Source organism: Thermobia domestica, chromosome 18 (assembly GCF_964235325.1).
Source record: "Thermobia domestica chromosome 18, izTheDome1.hap1.1, whole genome shotgun sequence".
NCBI classification, from domain to species: domain Eukaryota; kingdom Metazoa; phylum Arthropoda; class Insecta; order Zygentoma; family Lepismatidae; genus Thermobia; species Thermobia domestica.
In genome coordinates this window covers 174,819,143-174,833,591 of record NC_137471.1, presented here as the reverse complement: position 1 = coordinate 174,833,591, position 14,449 = coordinate 174,819,143, and the positions used below count along the sequence as shown (strand labels likewise).

Here is a 14,449-nt window from a genome sequence, read left to right as displayed (position 1 = left end):
GGGACGCTGATTTTTTGTTCAAAAATTTGTAATACCCTTAGGTACAACATTTTTTCAAGGTCTGAAAGTGATGGAAACTTTGTCAAAAAATTAAAACTATTTTTTAGAGTTTTTTTTTTACCATTTTAGGACGCTCAATGTCAAAACTTCGAATCTAACTTAATAATTAAAAAGAATACTTTGAAACGTTTCTTGTAGCATATTTTTAGGTACCAAATCTCGTTTTGCAATTTTTTCTCATTTTATCTGTTATTTATTGTAATGCTTCTTGTATAAAAGACCAATTTGAAATTATTTTATACACAATTGCACTTGCGTTTTTCCAGTTCGCAATTTTGGATACAATTGAAACTTATAACTTCAGAAATTACGAAATTAAAGCTTTAAAGGTGTTTGAAATTAAAAATTAATTTTAAGAGTTGAAAAGCAAAAAGACGTTTAATTTAAGAGAAAAACAAGACAAAACAATATTTCAATAATAGCTATATCAATGTGCTTTTATTTTACATATAAGTTACGTGTTTGACTAAACTTATTTACTATATACATTTATTTTAATGTACAAAGCAATAAGGTGCACATAAATATTAATTGATAATAAGAACAAATCAAAAGCCAAACACCATATAATTTACAATAATTCATTCAACCTTCGTCGCTGTGTTCGTTTATTGGAATATTTGTAACTTTAGACCCTGTTTTAAATAAATTCGTGACGAAAGAGAGAGAAAATCGTAAACTCTGTCAAAGAAATGTTTGAAGTTGTGACTTGTGGGTTCTACAATGGTCTTCCAACAATGTTGCCATCGCTTTCAGATCCTGAAAAGAATATGTTGTACGTAAGGATATTACAAAATTTTGAACCAAAAAGTTAGCGACGTCCCCCCCCCCCCTCCCGCTCAATTTTTTAAAATTATATTTTGAAATTTTCAACACGCCAAAAACTCAAGAGAATACGCATTAATTTTTTGGAAAAAATGTTCACATTTACCATTTACGCTTACATAGTATCTACAATCTGTGAAACTTTCAAATTATTTGGACCATACCCAGCAAAATTTTAAAATATTGAATTTTAAGCATGTATGATACGATAATTCAGTAAGGGTTGGAGTAGGGGGTCGAAACTTTATTAGCGTAGTTTTAGGTCAACATTAACATTTTGGGTCAATAACGACCCAATTTGGATCAAGACCGATTTTACTATCTTACTAGGAAAAGCCCTTTAGCTCTGATGGTGTGTTTTCATTATCACGTTCTTGTGTGGTAAATATCTTCTGCAGTATTAGCTACAGCTACAAAGAGAACAACAATATGACACAATTTACTATTAAATTGGTAGTTGTGTTAGATATGCATATTGTAATATAAATTTATGTTGGAAGATTTTATGTTCACCTTATGTGTTTTATATTAATTGCTGACATGTATTATTTACAAAATGATATTTCCTTTCTTCCAGAGGAACGACTGCAACAGCACACTCAGCGACCAAAGAACAAAATGAAAAACAAGCGCAAGATGTAGCTAATGGGCCAGTATTTATTGTGACTGAAAACGGTAAGCCAACTCAAGTACAGCCATCGTATATCCTCCCGAAATATTTCACTTCCGACATGGTCCCAGTTCCTGTCCACTTGTTGGCTGCTGTTGCCCTCAGCGAACTCTCACAAACCGGTCTAAAGAGCTGTGTGAATGCGGGAGTACAAACAGATTTGGTAATGTTGGAAAGTAAGAGAAGTCGTAAAAATGTTTCCCCAGCGAAAGTGGTAGAGAACAGCGGAAGATCTGTGAAAAGGAAGGCGTCCACGCACACTCAGACTAAGGTCACTGGGAAAAACAAACGTCCGAAGATTAGTGCAGAAACTCAGACTAGTGGGGACTATATCTTGAAGCGGGCCATGAGAGCAGCTCATATACCAATATCACGTGAGACACGAGGCAGCCAGAGTTCTTCGAAATGCATTGCTTCACAGCATACACCCAAGAAGAGAAAGAAAAGCATGGAAACTCAGACTACGAGTGGAGCTTCATCGACTGTGGCTACAGATGCTGTGAATGAAACTGCAGACCAACAGCCAAACTACCCCAGTTATCAGAACTCTGTCAACCAGTCTACTAATTTTGACTCGCTAAGTTCCTTTACGTCTTCAAGCGTTCAGTTAGCCGACAACATGAATTCTTACTCCGTGGGTATGGATGTTGGCCTTCCTGATCTCTGGGTGGCGGAGAAGAATTCTTCTGGCACTCAAACAAGTCCAGTTATGTCTCGAGCAACATCCTTCATAGAGCAGGAATTGGCAAACAGCGTAACGCAAACTGATTTCAATTTGTCTTTCCTGGAGTCAAGTACTTGTGACTCGATTCCAGATATGCCATCTACCAGTAGCATTAACTCAACGTCACAGACTCTGCCGAGTTTGGGTTACTACGGCGAAGCCTGTAACGGTGCTTTCAACAACGTAAACAACGCTAGGCCTTCAATGTATGAATCGAATATGACGAGTGCATCCTGTATGATGAACTTGGACTCCCTGGGTGATTTGGCAGCCGAAGTTATTGACGGACTTTTGTCACAAGATAGGAAGATGAACTACGACGGAAACAGATCGTGTAGCATAGAAACTCAAACAGAATTAAATCTCAGTAACTCCTTTTTCAGCGACTGTACAGATGAAGATTCATCGTTCACTCATTGTTCTAACATAGAGACTCAAACTACGGAGGACGTCGACGTGTATGCCAACATGTATACCCAAACATGTGACGATATTCTTTTGTCAGATTTGGGATTCTCTGACATCCAAACTCAAACTGCATGGTCTCAATATCAGGATGACATGAACTTCGTTTCTACTGAAACACAAACGTGTATCTCAGGATTGTCGCCGACGTCGAGTAGCTCTAAGCTCTGGTACACAGGGAAAGCAGGCTTTCCTGATACAACCAATATGGAAACTCAAACAAATGTGGATGAACTGAGGCAGTTGTTAGCAGAATTGGCTAAGTAGGCGAGGAAATTGAAACTTTATTGCCATTATTGCATTTATTTTGGATAATTCCATAAACTTGTACTTGTCTATTACTGTAAACAAATGCATTTGAAATGAATTAGAGTTAACTGTTAGCCTTAATGCAACAAATCATGTCCTCAGAGGTGTTGCGGTTTCAGTTCATGTTTAATTGTTGTGACATTCCGCCTCCATTTTCGCCTGAAAACAAATAGTTTCCACAGATAAAATGACTTACAAAATCTGTCTTAACGATTAGCCATAGATCCTAATATCAAAGTATAACTAGATATTTAATGGGTACTCTATTGGTGCTTCGTTTTTTTATATTACATAGTTAACTACAAGGTTCCTGTAAAATGTGCTAAGAGCTTCCCTAAATTCATATTTGGCTTGACTCGTTACCATATTTCATAGTCTCCAATTTCAGCAGGAATATTTTACCTATGATAATTGAGAACTTGGTAAAAGCAGAGCAACATTTTCTTTTCTTTTTCAAAATCTACACTAAATTCTAGAATAATCTTAAAATACCCATTAGGTGGTTTAGGTCTATCCCTATACCTTGCTGACTGTAGGCTTAATCTAGTGATATCATAAACAAAATTCTTGTGCGCACGCACCCCCCTTCCCATATATATATATATATATATATATATATATATATATATATATATATATATATATATAACATTTCGAAAATATTTATTTCACCATTAAAATAAAATAGAAAACTTATTATCACAGAAAATTAACAACTTCTCAGAGAACTAATCAACATAATATTGAACATAAAAAACTGTATACTTAATGACGAAGAGCGCGCTAATCATAATGTTAATTTCTGCCCAATTTATGACATTTTTTTCCCTCTCTTTTAGAACTTGTCTTAGTTATCTCTTATAATGAAAAACACCACTTTTCTTAGGCCCTTTTGTAGTCCCAACATCAATGTCAGATAACTTACGTTTTTGTCCCCTCGGCCATCATCGACTTCTTTTCCGAACTCTTTGGCTACTGGCGACTACCATCTTGTCCATAATAAACTCTTCAACTTCCACTAATTCCTCGGAGTGTAGAACGTGCCTTTAAGACTGCCCTACTGTCCTATACCAAAATCCAGAACGATAACGTACAGCTGCTGCGTCTAGCTAAACCTTCAAGTTAAAAAAAAAAGCTAGTGTAAGCGTTTCCATACTCTACTATTTAATGCTAATGACAAATTAGTAACATCTCGCGAAAGCTTAATAAATAAAATTATTTTGTGAAAATAATGCTTTACATAATTTAAAGAAAATAAAATATTTTATTTCACCATTAAAAGGAGTAATTTATGCAATACGTTAACTTCATGAATTACTTCAATATAATATCACTAATTTATATATATATATATATCTTCCTAACATACCTTTTCTATTGTCTTGAACTCCTAAGAAATTTGTACATATTAACTAACGTATTTCTGTGGCATTTCTTCTTTCCTCAGACATTTTCATACTTCCTGATATGTACTCTGTTGTAAGAATGTTCCAAACTAATAAAGACTATTTTGTTTTCCCTCGTGCTTTACCATAGTTCGCCATACTATAAAAATTGCATCTGTTTGTGCTCTTTCTAGGCATAAATCCAAATTGTTTTTCTATTGGTTTCCTTCCGTAATTGCACTTCCACATTTTTCTTCTCAACAAACTTCATCGTATGTCAGATCATTACTTTGATTCCTGTAGTTTGCACAGTTCTGTACATTTCTTTTTTTTTTTCTTTCTTTTTTTTTTTTTTTTTTTTTTAACAATAAGTACAATAGCACTATCCCTTCATGGACTCGGCATTTTTCCTGTTTATAGATTTTCTGCATCAGATCGGCCCCAAACTCTTCAATGCTTCTAGCAATATGCCATCTGAACCTATCATTTTTGGATCAAAACATCCAACATATTTCAATCAAAATTTTTCTCGTAGGCCTTATAGCTGGAGAACTACATATAGTGTAGCCAAACCCAACCTGTCACTTAATTCAGTATGGTGTGCTTATTCCGTAGAAAATACGAAAACCCGACTTAAGGGCCGTTCAAAGATGGTGTAGCTCCTGCTTCAAAAACTAATTATTGACCAAGATCGCAATCTTTTGATCCAGTTTTAGGTTTCCTAGAATTCTTGTTTGGGGTCTTCATTTTCTTTAACGCCTTCTCTACTTGTTTCCGGTTTATTTTTCGTGTTACTCCAAGATTTAGAGTTCCATCACTGAACACGTTCCTAGGATTCACTTCATTAACAAACCTTTATTTCTTTGATCTTGTCTTCGTCGGTAAGCACCAGTCCGTGATCATAAATAATTAATACTTTCGTGACCAGAGTATGTACTTATTAAAATAAAACATAATGCGTAGCAGTTTCAATAAGTTAACGTTATCTTCATCAGACGTTACTTGGAAGAAATATCTTCATAACATTAAATTATTATTGTTATATAATTCTGGTTATATTTTATTACTTTAAATTTTAATATGAAACAATCAGGTATTGGTATAATTTTCTTTTTCATTGAAATTTATATTATTATTTTCACTTTTCTCTTTTATTGTTGTTATTTTAATAAATTATTCCAAATATTAGTTTATTTTGAAGTTTCCTCTCAATTCAATGTTCTATCACATAATTGTCTTTCTATTTCTGTTGCTTCTCGTAATAATTTTTCATATCCGTGACTTTTATCCTTCAATTCGTTCTAGCAATGTATTCCATAATTCATGTATTAAAAGTTCATTAATCTTCCTTTTTTTTTCTTTCTTAATCCTCCGCCATTTTCTTATTATTGTTCCTTTCTCTTTTTCCTAGACCTTTGTTCCCTTCCGAATCCATATCATGCCTCGTTTCTTTAACATGTTTATATATAGCGTTGTTCTCTCTTTTAAGCCTCACATCGTCCCTATGTTGTTTAACTCTTTCTTTAAGCTTTTTCCCTGTTTCGCCAACGTATATCATATTACAATTCTTACATTTCACTTCATACACTACTCCTTCATTTTCTTCATTTTTGTCTTTCGTCTTATTTCTCATTTTCCTAACCACTTCCAGAACTTTCCATCCTCCTTTTCTGTATGTCTTCACACCGCCCTTTCTTAATAAGCTCTTCAGTATCTCTGTCTTTTCTTCAATGCTCTTTATCCCATGCCATTTTCTCTTCTCTTCGTTTGTCTCTTTTCTCCTTCTTCTACTGTTTTTCTTTATCTCTTTTTTGTTGTACCCATTCTTCTCTAGTAGACTGTGAAACTTCTCGATGTCTTTTTTTCTTTCTTTTTTACTATTTATTTCTTCTATTCTTCTGTGTATATTCCTTATGAAGTTTGTTTTTGTGCTATAATCCATGTCACTTCTTTTATGACAGTATATCCCTGCCGCACATTCTTTGTTACCATTTTGCAATCAGTCTCCCCTCTTTTCTTTCTGTTGCAGGCTTTCCAATTCTCCTATTTTTCCTATATATGTGTCTCATTCTATAAACTCCAATATTTCCTACATTGTAACGAAATCTCCTATATTTTTCAACTTGTGAAAATAACGAAAGGAAATAAGGTGTGGGTAGTTGGAGGATCTTTTTTCTCCACAGTTGGGTTGTTAAAGGTAATTTTTTCTGTGTTTCGTCCTTTCCTGCTTATTATCTAAAGATAATTACACCAATTGCCTTTATTTGCCTAATACAAGTAATATCCTTTGTTGTCTTGTCTTTAGTTTTCACTGACGTACAGGGTGGCGCACGAAATGTCATACCATTTGTTTCGTTCATTACACATGTATTATCATCAAAATATTACAAAATTAGTGCAGAATTAATTGTATGAGCATGGAAATTTAGTTCAATATAGTATCTGTTCAATGTGATCACCATTTTGTTTCACATCCTCTTGTAAGCGAACCTTTACATTTGTCACAACCTTCCTGCACAAGTCTTCCGAAATTAGACGGCGCAACTGCATAATGAGAGTCCTGAGTTGAGCTGCACTTGCAAACTTTCTTGCGAATACATTATCTTTCAGGTAATCCCACAAGAAGAAATCACATAGACTAATGTTAGGGTAATACGGGGACCACTATGTCCTTGGTGACGCTCAGGAAACCGATGTGACATTACCTGTCGATCAAACATGTCATACAGATAATATAGAAGAACATTTGCAGTGTGTGGGCGAGCTCCGTCTTGCATAAACCCTTGAGTTTGTAATGAGAGGCCTGTTGCCAAGAGTTCTGGAATAAATCTGTTTCCAACATGTCCTTATATCGATCGTTGTTTACTGCTTCAGTGTTTTCAAGGGTGCGGACACTTGGTTCGCACTGTCGATTCTTGTTCACCCACAGAGCCAGTTGTTTCAAATTGACGATACAATTTCTGAATGGGCTGTGTACATGGAGTACATTTTGTACGAAATTGTGCACCAAAAGGTCTTTGTGTGGGTACAAAACTCCTCGTTACTGTATATATATATATATATATATATAAAGTACAACTTTCACCTTCTGTTCAACAACAATTTGCTCTTATGCGCCATCTTGAAAACTGCTGTTTGGCACCAAGTAAATTGATACTAACTTCTCGTGACATCTACCAGATTTTCCATCAATCAAAGTACACGAATACGAGTTTTGAACATTCCATCTATAATATTATGTGTGTAATGAATAAAACAAATAGTATGACATTTCGTGCGCCACTCAGTATATAGTTTCTTCACTCCACCTGATGTTTCAAGTTCATTATACATTTTATCCCAGGCGTGCGCTTTGCTTAGCCACTACCCTCTTTGCTGCCATATTAGTCACCTTGAAGCTGCATTTATGCTCTTCTGTCCCAGAAGCATCTACTTTATTTTTGCTTTTTCATTAGTATGTTCATATTGTGTGCGCTTCACCATTTTTGCACATTCTCTTCTTGCAGATTTACACCTTCCATAACACTTTTTAAACGATCCCATTAATATTCTTTTCTTCCAGTGTCCACCACCTAATTTTCAGATCTTCATTTCGCGGCCTCCTATTGTATCTATTCGTAAACTTCCTGTCTATGATTTCCATTTATCACCTTGTAGTTCTTAATTTTCTTGAAATATCGTCTTCGGCACAAAATGTAATCGATTTAGCTGTCTTTTCCATTACTCTTTTAAGTTAAAAGGTACTACTTCCTCTTCCGAAAATATGTATTACAAGTCGTCAAATAGAATGGCGATGAAACCCTTTCCCCTTTTTATTTTTTTCTTCTACATTCCAGCCACCGTATATTCTCTCAATCCCTTTGTTCTTTCTACCCACTACCCACAATGACATTTTCTTCTATTGGGATGTTGCACAAGTTCGTTCTCCAAATCCTCCCAGAATTATTATCTTCCCCTTGCAGCCTACTTGCGGGCCATTTTATAACGGCAATCCTGCGGCGAGGACCACCAAATTATATAACGATGAAATCCCACAGATCATGTAAATTTATATAGAAATTACTAGGTTATTAATTCATCTAAAACCATTTCGTACAGTGCATCAAGATATTACCTTTTATTATATCTTGTAACAAATTAAACATTTATACACCTTAAAAGTTGGGCATGTAGCTTACACAAGGTGGTTCTTCTATTATGATATTATTTATTTTACGTTGCTATGACAACGAATCTCTATTTTAGCACAAAACAGCAACGTATATCAACAGCAAAACAATTACATTTTTATATCATTTTTTCTATATATTTCTTCTTCCTTTTCTTAAATAGCTTGTGCATCAATTTGAAGTACATTGCCCAAAGATGTTAAAGTACAAGTAGAAAAATACACGTATCGTTATAATTTGTACACACTACATTGACCATTTCGCGTCTGTATATTATGAGGTTCCTTTTAGATGGTGCAGTGTTGTACTATCTCTGTGGTTCGGAGAATGGCAACCTACCTACAAAGATAAACTCTACTGTAAAGTACCGCCTTCCACCTTCGTTGTTTACTGGGGGAGCCCTTGGTATTCCAGAGTTGCCCCGTTCCATGGGCCCTCTCACCGTCTTTTGGAAACTCGAATCTACAACCTTCATGTGAGAGAAAAGTGGAACAGCTCTATTGGAGACACCTGGAAAAGAAAACTGAGCAAGAAACAAATGACTCTTGTACTCATCTCTACAGCTGACGATCCAGTATTGAACCAATAATGGTGGTTTAGCAGCAAATATTCGGAAATAACACTCGGTATTATAAATCTTGAATAGTATTCATTAACAAACAACTACTGTAATTAATTAAAGATTGCGTACGAGACAAGACAAAATCTTCGTGACTAGATTCGAGACGGAGACCGAGTTCTTCCAGTAAAAACAGGAAAAACTTTTTGGAGACGAGATATCAGTTATGACACATTTTCGAGACGAGACAGTCTCACTTCTTGTGCTTTGCGCATCTTACATGAATTGCGATCCCACATGTTAACGAATTATTTTTTCAAAATTGTCAATTTTTCGATCAAAGTTGTTAAACATAACTTTCTTACAAGACTGTCTATATTCTTTATTATAAATTAACGAGAGTTGGAATAGTAGTCTGAAGAAGGAAGTGATATACTTCCGAAACTGTAACATTTCTCGTTAATTTATAATAAAGAATACAGACAGCCTTGTAAGAAAGTTATGTTTAATTTATGTTTAAGTAAATCTAAAACTATCTTTCTGTTTTCACGGATGTTGGCAGGGCATATTTGAAGCAAAAGAAGATGTGAATTGAAACATTTTTACATTTGAGCACTTGTTCAATAGTCTTTAATTTATCCAAGCCCTTAATACTCGCCAATAACATACGTTCATATCTCGCGCCGATATTATTTTTGTGTATTGGGGTGGATCTTGGCCCTTATCTGGGCAAAGCTAGTTTCTGTTGTTTTTAAATTCGTAAGAAGTAACCTTTATTTAAAGAAGAGATCCATGTCCTGATTTAGAAGAAAATGCAAGGAATAGGCAGTTATTGGTACTATAGACAATATAGAGCGAAGTAGGCAAAATAAATTCTGCTGAAATGGAAGCATATACCAATTTAACTTCTGCACAATCGTTTTTATTATACCTCTAATATTAAGAATTAGACGTTTTGCGTCTCTAATAATCAGTATTAATATTTCTGCTGCTCAGTATTACCGTGAAAGTTATAACAGAATAAAAGGATGCGAAAGAAAAAAAACAAGAGGCAATTTTTGTAAAACTTCGGCTCACTCACTTATAAATATAATTCTGAGAACTGTTACAATAGTATATGGTTCGTTGAAAATTGAAGAGCTCTCTGCAATAAAAAGGTAAGTGAAAAATGGAAGTTTTGAGTTAAAATGCAATGTGGTAATTCATAGTAGTAAATCTGCGTATATATGCCTATGGAGAAAAGTGGTGTAGCACCTAGTCTGTGTTTTACAGCATAAAATGGCGAATACCGAAAATGAGGAATAATACGTAACGAAGGTGGAATAGTAAGCATTTAGCTTGTTATTGCATAACCTAAGGTAATGGTGAAAAGAGAAAGGGCAGTAGGGACACACAAGGATGTGTGTGATAACGTTCATGTATTACAACACACAATGATACAAAATATTAAATAATCTGAGCGTTGTAGGCAACGAAGTCCGGAAACTGCACTGTCCTGAGCCTTGTTTAAAATTCCAAATCTGATACGTCCATTTCAGATTCAGAATCCGGGAGCGCAGAAAAAAAGGAAGAAAAGAAAGCAGGGTTCAGCATGTTCTTTTAAAACTGCTGCTTGGCAAGCGTAACAAATCGTATCAGAGCTTCCACATCCTCCTTTGAATTTTTGATTCCCGGTTTGGCTAGTTTCTTGAGGAAGAACAGAATGGTGTACAGTGGTGGTGCCTGCACCGAATAGGCTTTCTCTCCTACACCGTTTCCGACACTGACACAGATCCATATGGAGGCTTTTTCACCCCCTGCCCTTGCCCGATTTACTAGTAAATCCGAAAACCGGATTCAGATTAGATATTCAAATTACAAATCAGGAGTTTGGATTTCCAAATCCGACATCTGAAATCCGGATTTTAATCTGAATCCAGATATCCGGGATTCGAATTTTTCAAAATCCGAATCTTCCCATATCCAGATTTTTGACAGTACTGTTTCAGTTTCCATATTAACATCGAGAAAAGAAACAAAACACTGCATTTTCGCCCTTATTTTGTTATATTTCTTTGCCAGATTTCGCGATTTTTCTTTCGTCAGTTCTGTTTATGTCATTCTTCTTCGACTGTTTCGATTTTGTCCATTTCGAAACAGATCGTCAAGTATGTCTCAGTACCAGTGCTTTCACTCCAACCGACCCTTGAAAACAAAGTTACAGACACATCGCGTCGCCTCCTCGCATCTACCAGTGTTTGCTTCAGTAGCCGCAAACAGTGGCGTCCTCTGTTATCCGCATCGGGAAACGGCGACTCGATACAGATGAATTGTTTTTTTTTCTCTCAACAGACGCTTCGTACACGCACTAGAGGCGACGGAAAAGGAAAGTAAGTCTACACGCCTTCTTTATCTATGTTTTACCAGGAATCGAAATAACTCGACTTACCTTGTTATTGCAGAGAGCCCTTCAATTGTATGTAATAGATTATTGCAGACAAACAAACAAAAATAATAATATTTCGCTTACGCATTGTATAAATAGTTAAGATAATTACAATCATGTTACTACGTATGAAATTATGGCCTTACATGGCTGGAGTTAATTCCATTGATCAATTAATAGCAGCTGTTATATGGTTGTGAAGTTAATAGTTGTTTCTGTCACGTTTAATTAAAACGAACGTTTATCGAATGTACATTTAACTAAAGCAAATAAAAATGTTTTATTGAACTTTGCAATCGAATTGTAAACAGAAAGGTTTTTATTTGAAAATGAACAGCACAACACTAACCAAGATGAAGGTGTAAAATGCGAGTTTTGGTTAATGTTGTGTGGGATGCTAGTCATTTATATTCTGTTAATATGTATTACTAATATAATCTGTAAAATACATTTTTTAAGAAGTAATAACGATTTTTTTTTAGCCTGAAAACCATTGCTAACCTTTTAATGCAGTAAATGTTTACGTTTTTAATTTGGATCAAGTACTTTAGAACTGTGACTTCTAGGTTAACTACAATCTCCTATTTCAATTGTGTTAGAAAAGTAGTGAGACTGATATTCTGTTAACGATGAATTTTGTTATTTTTACAAATCAAGGTTACTACCTTCAAAATAGTCCTCTTGGACAGCATCACAGCGATTGAGGCGTTGTTTCTATTCTTTGTAGCATTACTGGCAGGCTTCTGTTGGAGTACTTTTCAGCTCGTCGGTTACGCTCTTCTGGATATTATTCAAATTACAAAAATGGCACCGTTTCAAGTGGGTTTTGATGAGTAAGGGAAATAAAAAAAAGTCTCAGAAACTGAGATCCGGCGAATAAGGGCTAAAGCAGCGTTTCCCAACCGGTGTGCCGCGAGGAAATTGAAACAAAATTATTAATTCTATAGTAATCAAATTGCAAGAAAAATGTATATATTGCAGAAAAATGTATATTTGTATTTCACATTACTATGAACCTCTACTATGAATCTACAATTTTTAGTTTCATACTGACTTACTTTTCTGTACATTTTTAATGTTGAAAAAAGTATTTGTTATCATTGTTATAACCATTATTGCTTCTTTATTGTTGCAGAAAATTTCGTAACTTGAAATTTTAAAATATTCAATCCTTTCGACAAAGCAAACGTGCATACAAATTACCTACGTTTGTGTCTTAAAAGTAAAAGAGATTTGTTTGTTCGTTCATTATTTAGTGATCTTCCTTCTTTCTGAAAGGTTGGATACAGTTTTCGAAAAAAGAATTATATTTTTAGAAACCTGAGTCCTATATTTCATTCCATTTGTTGTCAAGTTTTAAATTAAAATGGAAAATATGCATAATGATTTAACATGGGGGAAAACCAGTGATCGAGTTTTCTTCTCTGTGGGATCAGTAATCACAGAGAAAAAATACCACTGTATTTTATATTTACAAATAATAATAATAATATCTATGAGTGTGACGCAAGAATTCAAGTTACACCTGTAGTGTGCCGCAAGTTGAAAAAGGTTGGGAAACGCTGGGCTAAAGAATCACACAAATGCTTTTTTCTGTCAAAAATGGTTTCATAGTGCGTTGTCGTGGTGCAGTATCTAAGTGCGTGTAAGCCTGGTCGCACACGTGCCCCCTTGTCCTGGTGGCACAAATTCCTGGTGGAAGGTCCCTCAACGATCTGTTCTCATAAGAGACTTCAATCTTTTCACATTGCCATCCATTTCTGAGGTTGACGATGGCGCACGTGGTTCGTCTTCACCTCTTCTCGGTCTTTTGAAAAAACTTGTGCTATCTGAAGACATGTGACCTGGATAGGAAATGTTCACCATAAGGCCTTTTTAACTTATGTCAAAGTAGCGAATTTTCCAAGTTTACACAAAATTTGATTTAACAAAAGAGACACTGACCAAAGCTTAAAACTTTATTTTAAATTATAATTTGTAACTGTTTCGGATATCTAGCATATCCTTCTTCAGACACGATCGAAATTAATGAAAATACAGACATATATGTAAATGTTGTTATAACAGAGTTTAAATTCTTTAACCGTCGTATATATAGCCATTGTTATAAAAAATTTAAATTCTTTTAAGTCATATATAGAGTCATTGTTGTACTTTTTTATTTTTATTTATTTATTTATTTATTTATTTTTCTTATTTACCGAGTCCTTCAGCCAATCCTATAAGTCTTCGTGTTCACTTTCCAATTCATCACTTCCTTCATTTTTGGTTCTTATAAGGGTCTTTTATTTTTATTTTTTTTATTTTTATTTATTTATTTATTTATTTTTTATTTTATTTTTTTTTTCTCTATGTTATTCAAACTTCCTTGCCATGATTCATTAATTGGTAAGCCCCCTGTCCAGTTCATCAATTTATCTCTTCCTACCTTCTTTATCCAATCCGCTTCTTTCCACTTCCTTATTATCATTCTTTTCTCCATCTCCAATACTTCCGTCTTATCCCAATTAATTGCGTGATTCGTCTCCTTAACATGTTTGTATATGGCATTGGTATCTTTTTCCTTCCTAACATCATCATCATGTTGTTTTATCCTTTCTTTCATTCTCTTTCCTGTCTCTCCTATATATGACATATCGCAGTCCTCACACCATACCCTGTAAATGACCCCTTCTTCCTCTTCATTAATCTTTTTAGTTCCTTTTCTATTCTTCTTCTTTATTGATCTTAATAAAGTTTCTCCACTCTTTCTATAAGTTCTGACCCCTCCTTTCTTCAATAAATTCTTCAGTTTCTCCGTTTCTTCTCCCATACTTTCTATGCCATGCCATTTTCCACTCTTATCCTCTTCATTCTTC

General features: G+C 34.8%; 1 protein-coding gene across 5 annotated transcripts in view; it reads left to right on the top strand.

Annotated features, from left to right (window-relative positions):
- The window catches only part of LOC145674935 (uncharacterized), a 75,878-nt gene extending 71,069 nt beyond the window's left edge, over positions 1-4,809 (top strand). For all 5 annotated transcript variants that reach the window (XM_081745191.1, XM_081745193.1, XM_081745194.1 and 2 more), the window contains one exon: positions 1,463-4,809. In XM_081745191.1, coding sequence (XP_081601317.1) covers positions 1,463-3,011 — 1,549 coding nt within the window. In that variant the 3' untranslated portion in view covers positions 3,012-4,809. The remainder of the gene's footprint in view (positions 1-1,462) is intronic.
- The last annotated feature ends 9,640 nt before the right edge of the window (positions 4,810-14,449 follow it).